Source organism: Salvelinus alpinus, chromosome 30, assembly GCF_045679555.1.
Source record: "Salvelinus alpinus chromosome 30, SLU_Salpinus.1, whole genome shotgun sequence".
In the NCBI taxonomy this organism is placed as follows: Eukaryota; Metazoa; Chordata; class Actinopteri; order Salmoniformes; family Salmonidae; genus Salvelinus; species Salvelinus alpinus.
The window spans coordinates 4,899,627-4,913,651 of NC_092115.1; the positions used below are offsets into that span (position 1 = coordinate 4,899,627).

At 48.2% G+C, this 14,025-nt stretch overlaps 1 protein-coding gene across 3 annotated transcripts in view; it reads right to left on the minus strand.

Moving 5' to 3' along the window:
* The window catches only part of LOC139559617 (acetyl-coenzyme A synthetase, cytoplasmic-like), a 47,051-nt gene that overhangs the window by 15,462 nt on the left and 17,564 nt on the right, over positions 1-14,025 (minus strand). For all 3 annotated transcript variants that reach the window (XM_071375765.1, XM_071375767.1, XM_071375766.1), the window contains 6 exons: positions 11,965-12,049; positions 10,438-10,575; positions 9,965-10,135; positions 7,965-8,098; positions 6,807-6,939; positions 1,132-1,188 (listed from right to left, as the gene is read on the minus strand). In XM_071375765.1, coding sequence (XP_071231866.1) covers positions 1,132-1,188; positions 6,807-6,939; positions 7,965-8,098; positions 9,965-10,135; positions 10,438-10,575; positions 11,965-12,049 — 718 coding nt within the window. The remainder of the gene's footprint in view (positions 1-1,131; positions 1,189-6,806; positions 6,940-7,964; positions 8,099-9,964; positions 10,136-10,437; positions 10,576-11,964; positions 12,050-14,025) is intronic.

The following is a 14,025-nucleotide window of genomic DNA, read 5'->3' on the forward strand; positions in this document are numbered from 1 at the left end:
TCACCTACAGAGCTATGACTGGTTAGTCACCTACAGGTCTATGACTGGTTAGTCACCTACAGAGCTATGACTGGTTAGTCACCTACAGGTCTATGACTGGTTAGGTCTATGACTGGTTAGTCACCTACAGGTCTATGACTGGTTAGTCACCTACAGGTCTACGACTGGTTAGGTCTATAACTGGTTAGTCACCTACAGGTCTATGACTGGTTAGTCACCTACAGGTCTATGACTGGTTAGTCACCTACAGGTCTATGACTGGTTAGTCACCTACAGGTATATGACTGGTTAGTCACCTACAGGTCTATGACTGGTTAGTCACCTACAGGTCTACGACTGGTTAGTCACCTACAGGTATATAACTGGTTAGTCACCTACAGGTCTATGACTGGTTAGTCACCTACAGGTCTATGACTGGTTAGTCACCTACAGGTATACGACTGGTTAGTCACCTACAGGTATACGACTGGTTAGTCACCTACAGGTCCATAACTGGTTAGTCACCTACAGGTATATAACTGGTTAGTCACCTACAGGTCTATGACTGGTTAGTCACCTACAGGTCTACGACTGGTTAGTCACCTACAGGTCTATGACTGGTTAGTCACCTACAGGTCTACGACTGGTTAGTCACCTACAGGTATATGACTGGTTAGTCACCTACAGGTATATGACTGGTTAGTCACCTACAGGTATATAACTGGTTAGTCACCTACAGGTCTATGACTGGTTAGTCACCTACAGGTCTACGACTGGTTAGTCACCTACAGGTATATGACTGGTTAGTCACCTACAGGTCTACGACTGGTTAGTCACCTACAGGTATATAACTGGTTAGTCACCTACAGGTCTATGACTGGTTAGTCACCTACAGGTCTATGACTGGTTAGTCACCTACAGGTCTATGACTGGTTAGTCACCTACAGGTATACGACTGGTTAGTCACCTACAGGTCTATGACCGGTTAGTCACCTACAGGTATACGACTGGTTAGTCAGTGAGGTACATGTACACCAGCATACAACAGCTTCTGGACCACCAGGCAGCCATATATCCTAGTTAGTAGTGACTTGGTGTGGATAATTGGCACTAAGCAGTGTTTAATGAAATAGTAAACCTTTAGGGCCTTACAGCTGATCCAGGCTTCAGAGGAGTAGCAGCAGGAAGTGGCGTCAGAACATGACCACCCTGGAAGACAACAACACATCATGACTACAATATCACAACACAACAAGGTGACTTCCTGAGTACCAAAATAAACAACGAAATCCAAATCAACCGAGACTTCCGCTATGGTCGTATGTACGGGATACACATGGTATACATCGTCCAACTAAATGCTTATTTGCAGGTTCAATACAATATAAGAATACAAACATAAAGTAAATGGTAGTAGAATATAATAAACATGTTAGCATCAATATAATACAGGAAGGCAGCATTTCAAATCAAATCAAATGTATTTATAAAGCCCTTCTCACATCAGCTGATATCTCAAAGTGCTGTACAGAAACCCAGCCTAAAACCCCAAACAGCAAGCAATGCAGGTGTAGAAGCACGGTGGCTAGGAAAAACTCCCTCGAAAGGCCAAAACCTAGGAAGAAACCTAGAGAGGAACCAGGCTATGAGGGCTATGCGATTTATAGTCCAGTATTTACATGTGTATTGGGGAAGGGGGGATGGGGGGGACAAGTGTATACATTGAGCAGAATCAGAGCAGGTGGTCAGTCCAGTTCAAGTGTTCAGCAGTCTGATGTCTTGTAGATAGAAACTGTCTCTGAGCCTGTTGGTATCAGACCTCATGCTCTGATACAGTCTGATGTCTTGTAGATAGAAACCGTCTCTGAGCCTGTTGGTAACAGACCTCATGCTCTGATACAGTCTGATGTCTTGTAGGTAGAAACTGTCTCTGAGCCTGTTGGTATCAGACCTCATGCTCTGATACAGTCTGATGTCTTGTAGATAGAAACCGTCTCTGAGCCTGTTGGTAACAGACCTCATGCTCTGATACAGTCTGATGGCTTGTAGATAGAAACTGTCTCTGAGCCTGTTGGTAACAGACCTCATGCTCTGATACAGTCTGATGTCTTGTAGATAGAAACTGTCTCTGAGCCTGTTGGTAACAGACCTCATGCTCTGATACAGTCTGATGGCTTGTAGGTAGAAACTGTCTCTGAGCCTGTTGGTATCAGACCTCATGTTCCGATACCGTCTGCCCGATGGTAAGGGAGTGAACAGCTCGTGGCTGGGGGGGATGTGTGTTCGTTGATGATGGGATGTGGGGGTCCTTGGTGATGGGATGTGGGGGGTCCTTGATGATAGGATGTGGGGTCCTTGGTGATGGGATGTGGGGTCCTTGGTGATGGGATGTGGGGGGTCCTTGGTGATGGGATGTGGGGGGTCCTTGATGATGGGATGTGGGGTCCTTGGTGATGGGATGTGGGGTCCTTGGTGATGGGATGTGGGGTTCTTGGTGATGGGATGTGGGGTCCTTGGTGATGGGATGTGGGGGGTCCTTGGTGATGGGATGTGGGGGGTCCTTGATGATGGGATGTGGGGTCCTTGGTGATGGGATGGGGGGTCCTTGGTGATGGGATGTGGGGGGTCCTTGATGATGGGATGTGGGGTCCTTGGTGATGGGATGTGGGGTCCTTGGTGATGGGATGTGGGGGGTCCTTGGTGATGGGATGTGGGGGGTCCTTGATGATGGGATGTGGGGTCCTTGGTGATGGGATGTGGGGTCCTTGGTGATGGGATGTGGGGTTCTTGGTGATGGGATGTGGGGTCCTTGGTGATGGGATGTGGGGGGTCCTTGGTGATGGGATGTGGGGGGTCCTTGATGATGGGATGTGGGGTCCTTGGTGATGGGATGTGGGGTCCTTGGTGATGGGATGTGGGGTTCTTGGTGATGGGATGTGGGGTCCTTGTTGATGGGATGTGGGGGTCCTTGGTGATGGGATGTGGGGTCCTTGGTGATGGGATGTGTGGGGTCCTTGGTGATGGGATGTGGGGGGTCCTTGGTGATGGGATGTGGGGGTCCTTGGTGATGGGATGTGTGGGGTCCTTGGTGATGGGATGTGGGGTCCTTGGTGATGGGATGTGGGGGTCCTTGGTGATGGGATGTGGGGTCCTTGGTGATGGGATGTGGGGGGTCCTTGATGATGGGATGTGGGGGGTCCTTGGTGATGGGATGTGGGGTCCTTGGTGATGGGATGTGGGGGTCCTTGATGATGGGATGTGGGGGGTCATTGATGATGGGATGTGGGGGTCCTTGGTGATGGGATGTGGGGGGTCCTTGATGATGGGATGTGGGGGTCCTTGGTGATGGGATGTGGGGGTCCTTGATGATGGGATGTGGGGGGTCCTTGGTGATGGGATGTGGGGGGTCCTTGGTGATGGGATGTGGGGGGTCCTTGATGATGGGATGTGGGGTCCTTGGTGATGGGATGTGGGGTCCTTGGTGATGGGATGTGGGGTCCTTGGTGATGGGATGTGTGGTCCTTGATGATGGGATGTGGGGTCCTTGGTGATGGGATGTGGGGGTCCTTGGTGATGGGATGTGGGGTCCTTGGTGATGGGATGTGGGGTCCTTGGTGATGGGATGTGTGGTCCTTGGTGATGGGATGTGGGGGGTCCTTGGTGATGGGATGTGGGGTCCTTGGTGATGGGATGTGTGGTCCTTGGTGATGGGATGTGGGGTCCTTGATGATGGGATGTGGGGTCCTTGGTGATGGGATGTGGGGTCCTTGATGATGGGATGTGGTCCTTGATGATGGGATGTGGTCCTTGATGATGGGATGGGGAGTCCTTGGTGATGGGATGTAGGGTCCTTGGTGATGGGATGTGTGGTCCTTGGTGATGGGATGTAGGGTCCTTGGTGATGGGATGTGGGGAGTCCTTGATGATGGGATGTGGGGTCCTTGGTGATGGGATGTGGTCCTTGATGATGGGATGTGGGGTCCTTGGTGATGGGATGTGGGGTCCTTGATGATGGGATGTGGGGGGTCCTTGATGATGGGATGGGGAGTCCTTGGTGATGGGATGTGGTCCTTGGTGATGGGATGTGGGGAGTCCTTGATGATGGGATGTGGTCCTTGATGATGGGATGTGGGGTCCTTGGTGATGGGATGTGGTCCTTGGTGATGGGATGTGGGGAGTCCTTGGTGATGGGATGTGGGGTCCTTGGTGATGGGATGTGGGGTCCTTGGTGATGGGATGTAGGGTCCTTGGTGATGGGATGTGGTCCTTGGTGATGGGATGTGGGGTCCTTGATGATGGGATGTAGGGTCCTTGGTGATGGGATGTGGTCCTTGGTGATGGGATGTGGGGTCCTTGGTGATGGGATGTGGGGTCCTTGGTGATGGGATGTAGGGTCCTTGGTGATGGGATGTGGGGGGTCCTTGATGATGGGATGTGGGGTCCTTGGTGATGGGATGTGGTCCTTGGTGATGGGATGTGGGGTCCTTGGTGATGGGATGTAGGGTCCTTGGTGATGGGATGTGGTCCTTGGTGATGGGATGTGGGGTCCTTGATGATGGGATGTAGGGTCCTTGGTGATGGGATGTGGTCCTTGGTGATGGGATGTGGGGTCCTTGGTGATGGGATGTGGGGTCCTTGATGATGGGATGTAGGGTCCTTGGTGATGGGATGTAGGGTCCTTGATGATGGGATGTGGGGTCCTTGGTGATGGGATGTAGGGTCCTTGGTGATAGGATGTGGGGGGTCCTTGGTGATGGGATGTGAGGTCCTTGGTGATGGGATGTGGGGTCCTTGGTGATGGGATGTGAGGGGTCTTTGATGATGGGATGTGGGGGGTCCTTGGTGATGGGATGTGGGGTCCTTGGTGATGGGATGTGGGGGTCCTTGATGATGGGATGTGGGGGGTCATTGATGATGGGATGTGGGGGTCCTTGGTGATGGGATGTGGGGGGTCCTTGATGATGGGATGTGGGGTCCTTGGTGATGGGATGTGGGGGTCCTTGATGATGGGATGTGGGGGGTCCTTGGTGATGGGATGTGGGGGGTCCTTGGTGATGGGATGTGGGGGGTCCTTGATGATGGGATGTGGGGTCCTTGGTGATGGGATGTGGGGTCCTTGGTGATGGGATGTGGGGTCCTTGGTGAGGGGATGTGTGGTCCTTGATGATGGGATGTGGGGTCCTTGGTGATGGGATGTGGGGGTCCTTGGTGATGGGATGTGGGGTCCTTGGTGATGGGAAGTGGGGTCCTTGGTGATGGGATGTGTGGTCCTTGGTGATGGGATGTGGGGGGTCCTTGGTGATGGGATGTGGGGTCCTTGGTGATGGGATGTGTGGTCCTTGGTGATGGGATGTGGGGTCCTTGATGATGGGATGTGGGGTCCTTGGTGATGGGATGTGGGGTCCTTGATGATGGGATGTGGTCCTTGATGATGGGATGTGGTCCTTGATGATGGGATGGGGAGTCCTTGGTGATGGGATGTAGGGTCCTTGGTGATGGGATGTGTGGTCCTTGGTGATGGGATGTAGGGTCCTTGGTGATGGGATGTGGGGAGTCCTTGATGATGGGATGTGGGGTCCTTGGTGATGGGATGTGGTCCTTGATGATGGGATGTGGGGTCCTTGGTGATGGGATGTGGGGTCCTTGATGATGGGATGTGGGGGGTCCTTGATGATGGGATGGGGAGTCCTTGGTGATGGGATGTGGTCCTTGGTGATGGGATGTGGGGAGTCCTTGATGATGGGATGTGGTCCTTGATGATGGGATGTGGGGTCCTTGGTGATGGGATGTGGTCCTTGGTGATGGGATGTGGGGAGTCCTTGGTGATGGGATGTGGGGTCCTTGGTGATGGGATGTGGGGTCCTTGGTGATGGGATGTAGGGTCCTTGGTGATGGGATGTGGTCCTTGGTGATGGGATGTGGGGTCCTTGATGATGGGATGTAGGGTCCTTGGTGATGGGATGTGGTCCTTGGTGATGGGATGTGGGGTCCTTGGTGATGGGATGTGGGGTCCTTGGTGATGGGATGTAGGGTCCTTGGTGATGGGATGTGGGGGGTCCTTGATGATGGGATGTGGGGTCCTTGGTGATGGGATGTGGTCCTTGGTGATGGGATGTGGGGTCCTTGGTGATGGGATGTAGGGTCCTTGGTGATGGGATGTGGTCCTTGGTGATGGGATGTGGGGTCCTTGATGATGGGATGTAGGGTCCTTGGTGATGGGATGTGGTCCTTGGTGATGGGATGTGGGGTCCTTGGTGATGGGATGTGGGGTCCTTGATGATGGGATGTAGGGTCCTTGATGATGGGATGTGGGGTCCTTGGTGATGGGATGTGGGGGGTCCTTGGTGATGGGATGTGAGGTCCTTGGTGATGGGATGTGGGGTCCTTGGTGATGGGATGTGAGGTCCTTGGTGATGGGATGGGGGGTCCTTGATGATGGGATGGGGGGTCCTTGGTGATGGGATGTGGGGTCCTTGGTGATGGGATGTGTGGTCCTTGATGATGGGATGGAATATAACCAGTGTTTTGCAGGAAGAGGATGATGCTCAACACAGTGGGGATACACACACACAGACACACACACACACACACACACACACACACACACACACACACACACACACACACACACACACACACACACACACACACACACACACACACACACACACACACACACACACACACACACACACACACACAGTCACAGTCACAGTCACAGACACACACACTCACACAGAAACACACAGAAACACACACAGTCACAGACACACACACACACACACACACACACAGTCACAGTCACAGTCACAGACACACACACTCACGGTCTCAGTCTGCCAGAAGGTGTCCACGACGGGACATCTCTTCTGACCAACAACCTCGTAGTACCAATGCCACGCCTCCGGGTTGATGGGCTCGCCTACAGTTCCCAGGATCCTCAGCGATGACAGGTCGTATCTGCAGGAAGTGACAGGGTCAGTGAGTAAAGGGGTGCGTTCAACATTGCAGATGAGACTGATCAACAAATCCCCTTGCATCATAAATAACTACTCAATAATATTTGTAAATCAGTCAGTCACAATTGGCCCATGATACATCCCCATGATGACGGGGAGTGGTCCATGATGATGGGGAGTGGTCCATGATGAAGGGGAGTGGTCCATGATGATGGGGAGTGGTCCATGATGAAGGGGAGTGGTCCATGATGATGGGGAGTGGTCCATGATGATGGGGAGTGGTCCATGATGAAGGGGAGTGGTCCATGATGATGGGGAGTGGTCCATGATGAAGGGGAGTGGTCCATGATGATGGGGAGTGGTCCATGATGATGGGGAGTGGTCCATGATGATGAGGAGTGGTCCATGATGATGGGGAGTGGTCCATGATGAAGGGGAGTGGTCCATGATGATGGGGAGTGGTCCATGATGATGAGGAGTGGTCCATGATGATGGGGAGTGGTCCATGATGAAGGAGAGTGGTCCATGATGATGAGGAGTGGTCCATGATGATGGGGAGTGGTCCATGATGAAGGAGAGTGGTCCATGATGATGGGGAGTGGTCCATGATGATGGGGAGTGGTTCATGATGATGAGGAGTGGTCCATGATGATGGGGAGTGGTCCATGATGAAGGAGAGTGGTCCATGATGATGGGGAGTGGTCCATGATGAAGGGGAGTATTATATTATATTACTGCTGTATAACTGCTTTATTACTGTTATATAACTGCTATATAACTGCTGTATTACAGCTTTATTACTGCTTTATTACTGCTTTATTACTGCCATAGTACTAGGGTTCAGATCCGTGCTCGTCTTCTAACGGTTGGAGGAGTTTTAGACCATTCCATTGTTCCTGAAGTTGAACGTCCACCCACCCTGCGCACTGGGTGATGCCAAATGAACTCGCCCACTGTGAGAAGACAGGGCATGCGGATGGTGCGTGCATTCATGTGTGCGTTCGTGTGCGTTTGTGTGTCTCTTACTTTTGTAGTGGCTCTTTCCCGTACTTCATGAGAAGGCGTATGGCTGTGGGAGCTGTGTAGAACTTGGTCACTCTGTACTTCTCAATTACCTCCCAGAAACGCCCAACGTGAGGGTGGACTGGAATACCCTCGAACTGGAGAACACACACAGTAATCAGATGGATTATTTTTTGTAACATGATACAACATGATATATTTGTCTGCAGAACTGCATATATTGCAGACAGATGCAATGCAGACAGATGTAATGCAGACAGATGTAATGCAGACAGATGTAAATGCAGACAGATGTAATGCAGACAGATGTAATGCAGACAGATCAAATGAAGACAGATGTAATGCAGACAGATGTAATGCAGACAGATGTAAATGCAGACAGATGTAATGCAGACAGATGTAATGAAGACAGATGTAATGCAGACAGATGTAAATGCAGACAGATGTAAATGCAGACAGATGTAATGCAGACAGATATAATGAAGACAGATGTAATGCAGACAGATGTAATGCAGACAGATGTAAATGCAGACAGATGTAAATGCAGACAGATGTAAATACAGACAGATGTAATGCAGACAGATATAAACCCTGCCAGCCAGACTAGATGTCTTAGTCTTTTACTGCTTTACATTAACATATATGTCAGAAACCAGATCTATACCAGTTCTATACCAGTTCTACTGACCAGTTCTATACCAGTTCTATACCAGTTCTACTGACCAGTTCTATACCAGTTCTACTGACCAGTTCTATATCAGTTCTATACCAGTTCTATACCAGTTCTATACCGGTTCTACTGACCAGTTCTATACCAGTTCTATACCAGTTCTACTGACCAGTTCTACTGACCAGTTCTATATCAGTTCTATACCAGTTCTATACCAGTTCTATACCAGTTCTATACCAGTTCTACTGACCAGTTCTATACCAGTTCTACTGACCAGTTCTATATCAGTTCTACTGACCAGTTCTATACCAGTTCTATACCAGTTCTATACCAGTTCTATACCGGTTCTACTGACCAGTTCTATACCAGTTCTATACCAGTTCAATACCAGTTCTACTGACCAGTTCTACTGACCAGTTCTATATCAGTTCTATACCAGTTCTATACCAGTTCTACTGACCAGTTCTATACCAGTTCTACTGACCAGTTCTACTGACCAGTTCTATACCAGTTCTACTGACCAGTTCTACTGACCAGTTCTATACCAGTTCAATACCAGTTCTACTGACCAGTTCTACTGACCAGTTCTATATCAGTTCTATAACAGTTCTACTGACCAGTTCTATATCAGTTCTATACCAGTTCTATACCAGTTCTACTGACCAGTTCTATACCAGTTCTACTAACCAGTTCTATACCAGTTCTACTGACCAGTTCTACTGACCAGTTCTATACCACTTCTATAACAGTTCTATACCAGTTCTATACCAGTTCTATACCAGTTATACTGACCAGTTCTATACCAGTTCTACTGACCAGTTCTATACCAGTTCTACTGACCAGTTCTATACCAGTTCTACTGACCAGTTCTATACCAGTTCTACTGACCAGTTCTACTGACCAGTTCTATACCAGTTCAATACCAGTTCTACTGACCAGTTCTATACCAGTTCTACTGACCAGTTCTATACCAGTTCTACTGACCAGTTCTATACCAGTTCTATACCAGTTCTATACCAGTTCTACTGACCAGTTCTATATCAGTTCTATACCAGTTCTATACCAGTTTACTGACCAGTTCTACTGACCAGTTCTATAGCAGTTCTACTGACCAGTTCTATACCAGTTCTATACCAGTTCTATACCAGTTCTATACCAATTCTACTGACCAGTTCTATACCAGTTCTATACCAGTTCTATACCAGTTCTACTGACCAGTTCTATATCAGTTCTATACCAGTTCTATACCAGTTCTACTGACCAGTTCTATACCAGTTCTACTGACCAGTTCTATACCAGTTCTACTGACTAGTTCTATACCAGTTCTACTGACCAGTACGCTGGTAGCCCCATTGGCCAGGGGTCCATAGGTGATGTATGAGTGTCCTGTGATCCATCCTATATCAGCGGTACACCAGTACACATCGTCTGGCTGGTGGTCAAACACATACTTAAAGGTCAAAGAGGTGTAGAGCAGGTAGCCTGCTACTGTGTGGAGGACACCCTGTAGAGGAGGAAGACACAGGGTTAACACACACACACACACAGGAACACACATTTAGAAACACACACTTAAAACACAAAGGGTTAACACAGGACCCCACACACACACACACACACACACACACACACACACACACACACACACACACACACACACACACACACACACACACACACACACACACACACACACACACACACACACACACACACAGTCAGCAATAGGCATTCCCAAACTGCCAGGCAGTGTGGTCAGGTCGTTACATGTTTGTATGCTTGTGTTTGTGACACTGTGTGTCCTACCTTTGGTTTGCCAGTAGATCCACTGGTATACAGTATAAAGAGAGGATCCTCTGCATCCAGCCACTCAGGTTCACACTGCTCTGAGACCTGTCCCATCACCTCCTCCCAACACACATCACACGCAGCATCCCACGGGGTCTGGACAACAGGAAACACAGCAGAAATACAACACAGTCAGAATACAGTAGAATTACACCAGGAAATACAGCAGAAATACAACACAGTCAGAATACAGTAGAAATACACCAGGAAATACAGCAGAAACAGAACTTAGTCAGAATACAGTAGAATTACACCAGGAAATACAGCAGAAATACAACACAGTCAGAATACAGTAGAAATACACCAGGAAATACAGCAGAAACAGAACTTAGTCAGAATACAGTAGAAATACACCAGGAAATACAGCAGAAACAGAACTTAGTCAGAATACAGTGGAATTACACCAGGAAATACAGGGGGTGAGAGGACAACATATACAGTTCATTCAGAAATTATTCAGCCTAATTCTAAAATGGATTAAATCGTTTTTTTACCTCATCAATCGATACACAATACCCCATAATGACAAAGCTAAAACAGATATTTTTTAATTTTGGCAAATTTCTTAAAAATAATAACTTGAAATATGACATTTATATAAGTATTCAGACCCTTTACTCAGAACTTTGTTGAAGCATCTTTGGCAGCGATTAAAGGATCCTCTGGAGGCTGAAGAAATGTGGCTTGTCACCTAAAACCCTCACAAACTTTTCTGGAGCTCTGTCATTGTGACCATTGGGTTCCTGGTCACCTCCCTGACCAATGTCCTTCTCCCCCGATCGCTCAGTTTGGCCAGGCGGTCAGCTCTAGAAAGAGTCTTGGTGGTTCCAAACTTCTTCCACTTAAGAATGATGGCGACCACTGTGTTCTTGGGGACCTTCAATGCTGCAGATATTTTTTGGTACCTTCCCCAGATCTGTCAACTGTGGGACCTTATATAGACAGGTGTGTGCATTTCCAAATCATGTCCAATCAATTGAATTTACCACAATGTGGACTCCAATCAAGTTGTAGTAACATCTGAAGGATGATCAATGGAAACAGGATGCACCTGAGCTCAATTTCGAAATCTGATCGCAAATGGTCTGAATACTTATGTAAATAAGGTCTAATACATTTGTAAACAAAAATCTAAAAACCTGTCTTCACATTGTCATTGTGGGGTATTGTGATATCATTATGGGGTATTGTGATGTCATTATGGGGTATTGTGATGTCATTATGGGGTATTGTGATGTCATTATGGGGTATTGTGATGTCATTATGGGGTATTGTGATGTCATTATAAGGTATTGTGTGTAGATTGATGAGGGAAAAAATGATCTTAATCCATTTTTTGAATAATGCTGTAACGTAACAAAATGTGGGAAAAATTAAAGTGGGTCTTTATACTTTCCCACTGTATAACCAAGACGTTCGTGGTCAAGAAAAAAGATATGGGATTTGCAATAGGCACTCCCAAACTGACAGTACACAGCTACATACCTGCGGTTTGTTAGAAACATCCCCACTTTTTATCCTCAGTGCGTGATGCTTAACTACTAGACATCTTTTAACGGTCGCTGATGCTCTGCGGAGAGAAGAAGATGAGAGTTGTAAGGGATTGACATTATGGGTTGCCCTATTGCCTGGGACAAGTGAACTGAGCGGTAACCCTAACCCGGCAAGTTGAACCTGCGATAGAAATCAACCCTTGAAAAAAAGTCAAGGGGTCTGAATACTTTCCAAATGCACTGTATGACACTTCTCCATGTAAATAGCTTGTTTACATTTTCTGGAAAGTGATCATTATCTTTGGGCAACCAAGAAATACGCCTGACTTGACCGATGGTCAAGTGCCTTTTTAGATTTTAATGTCACATTTTAATTTAAATACAGCAAAGAAATAAACGTCCTCTCACTGTCAACTGCGCTTATTTTTCAGCAAACTTAACATGTGTAAATATTTGTATGTAAATAACAAGATTCAACAACTGAGACATAAACTGAACAAGTTCCACAGACATGTGACCAACAGAAATGGAATAATGTGTCCCTGAACAAAGGGGGCGGGGTCAAAATCTGGTGTGGCCACCAGCTGCATTAAGTACTGCAGTGCATCTCCTCCTCATGGACTGCACCAGATTTGCCAGTTCTTGCTGTGAGATGTTACCCCACTCTTCCACCAAGGCACCTGCAAGTTCCCGGACATTTCTTGGGCGAATGGCCCTAGCCCTCACCCTCCGATCCAACAGGTCCCAGACGTGCTCAATGGGATTGAGATCCAGGCTCTTTGCCTTCCATGGCAGAACACTGACATTCCTGTCTTACAGGAAATCACACACAGAACAAGCAGTATGGCTGGTGGCATTGTCATGCTGGAGGGTCATGTCAGGATGAGCCTGCAGGAAGGGTACCACATGAGGGAGGAGGATGTCTTCCCTGTAACGCACAGCGTTGAGATTACCCTCAGTAACAACAAGCTCAGTCCGATGATGCTGTGACACACCGCCCCAGACCATGATGGACCCTCCACCTCCAAATCGATCCCGCTCCAGAGTACAGGCCTCGGTGTAACGCTCATTCCTTCGACGATAAACGCGAATCCGACCATCACCCCTGGTGAGACAAAACCGCAACTTTTTGCCAGTCCTATCTGGTCCAGCGACGGTGGGTTTGTGCCCATAGGCGACGTTGTTGGCGGTGATGTCTGGTGAGGACCTGCCTTACAACAGGCCTACAAGCCCTCAGTCCAGCCTCTCAGCCTATTGTGGACAGTCTGAGCACTGATGGAGGGATTGTGCGTTCCTGGTGTAACTCGGGCAGTTGTTGTTGCCATCCTGTACCTGTCCCGCAGGTGTGATGTTCAGATGTACCGATCCTGTGCAGGTGTGGTTACACGTGGTCTGCGACTGTGAGGACGATCAGCTGTCCGTCCTGTCTCCCTGTAGCGCGGTCTTAGGCGTCTCGAAGTACGGACATGGCAATTTATTGCTTATTTATTGCCCTGGCCTCATCTGCAGTCCTCATGCCTCCTTGCAGCATGCCTGCTCACGCAGATGAGCAGGGACCCTGGGCATTTTTCTTTTGATGTTTTTCAGAGTCAGTAGAAAGGCCTCTTTAGTGTCCTGAGTTTTCATAACTATGACCTTAATTGCCTAAGCTGTTAGTAAGCTGTTAGTGTCTTAACGACCGTTCCACAGGTGCATGTTCATTAATTGTTTATGGTTCATTGAACAAGCATGGGAAACAGTGTTTAAACCCTTTACAATGAAGATCTGTGAAGTTATTTGGATTTTTACTAATTATCTTTGAAAGACAGGGTCCTGAAATAGGGCCGTTTCTTTTTTTGCTGAGTTTAGTAGCCTAAATATGCTGCTGATATGCTGTCATATGTCTCCTGGCTGCGATCGACATACGTGTTGTTTCACACATCGGAGAACATACACATCGAGATCGCTAAGGGAAGCAGACAGATGGGGTTTCAGAATCAAAACCTTCAGCCAGAAACTACACAGCTTGGAGGCAACACTCTTCTACAACAGCTGATACGGTCTGTCTGTGTGT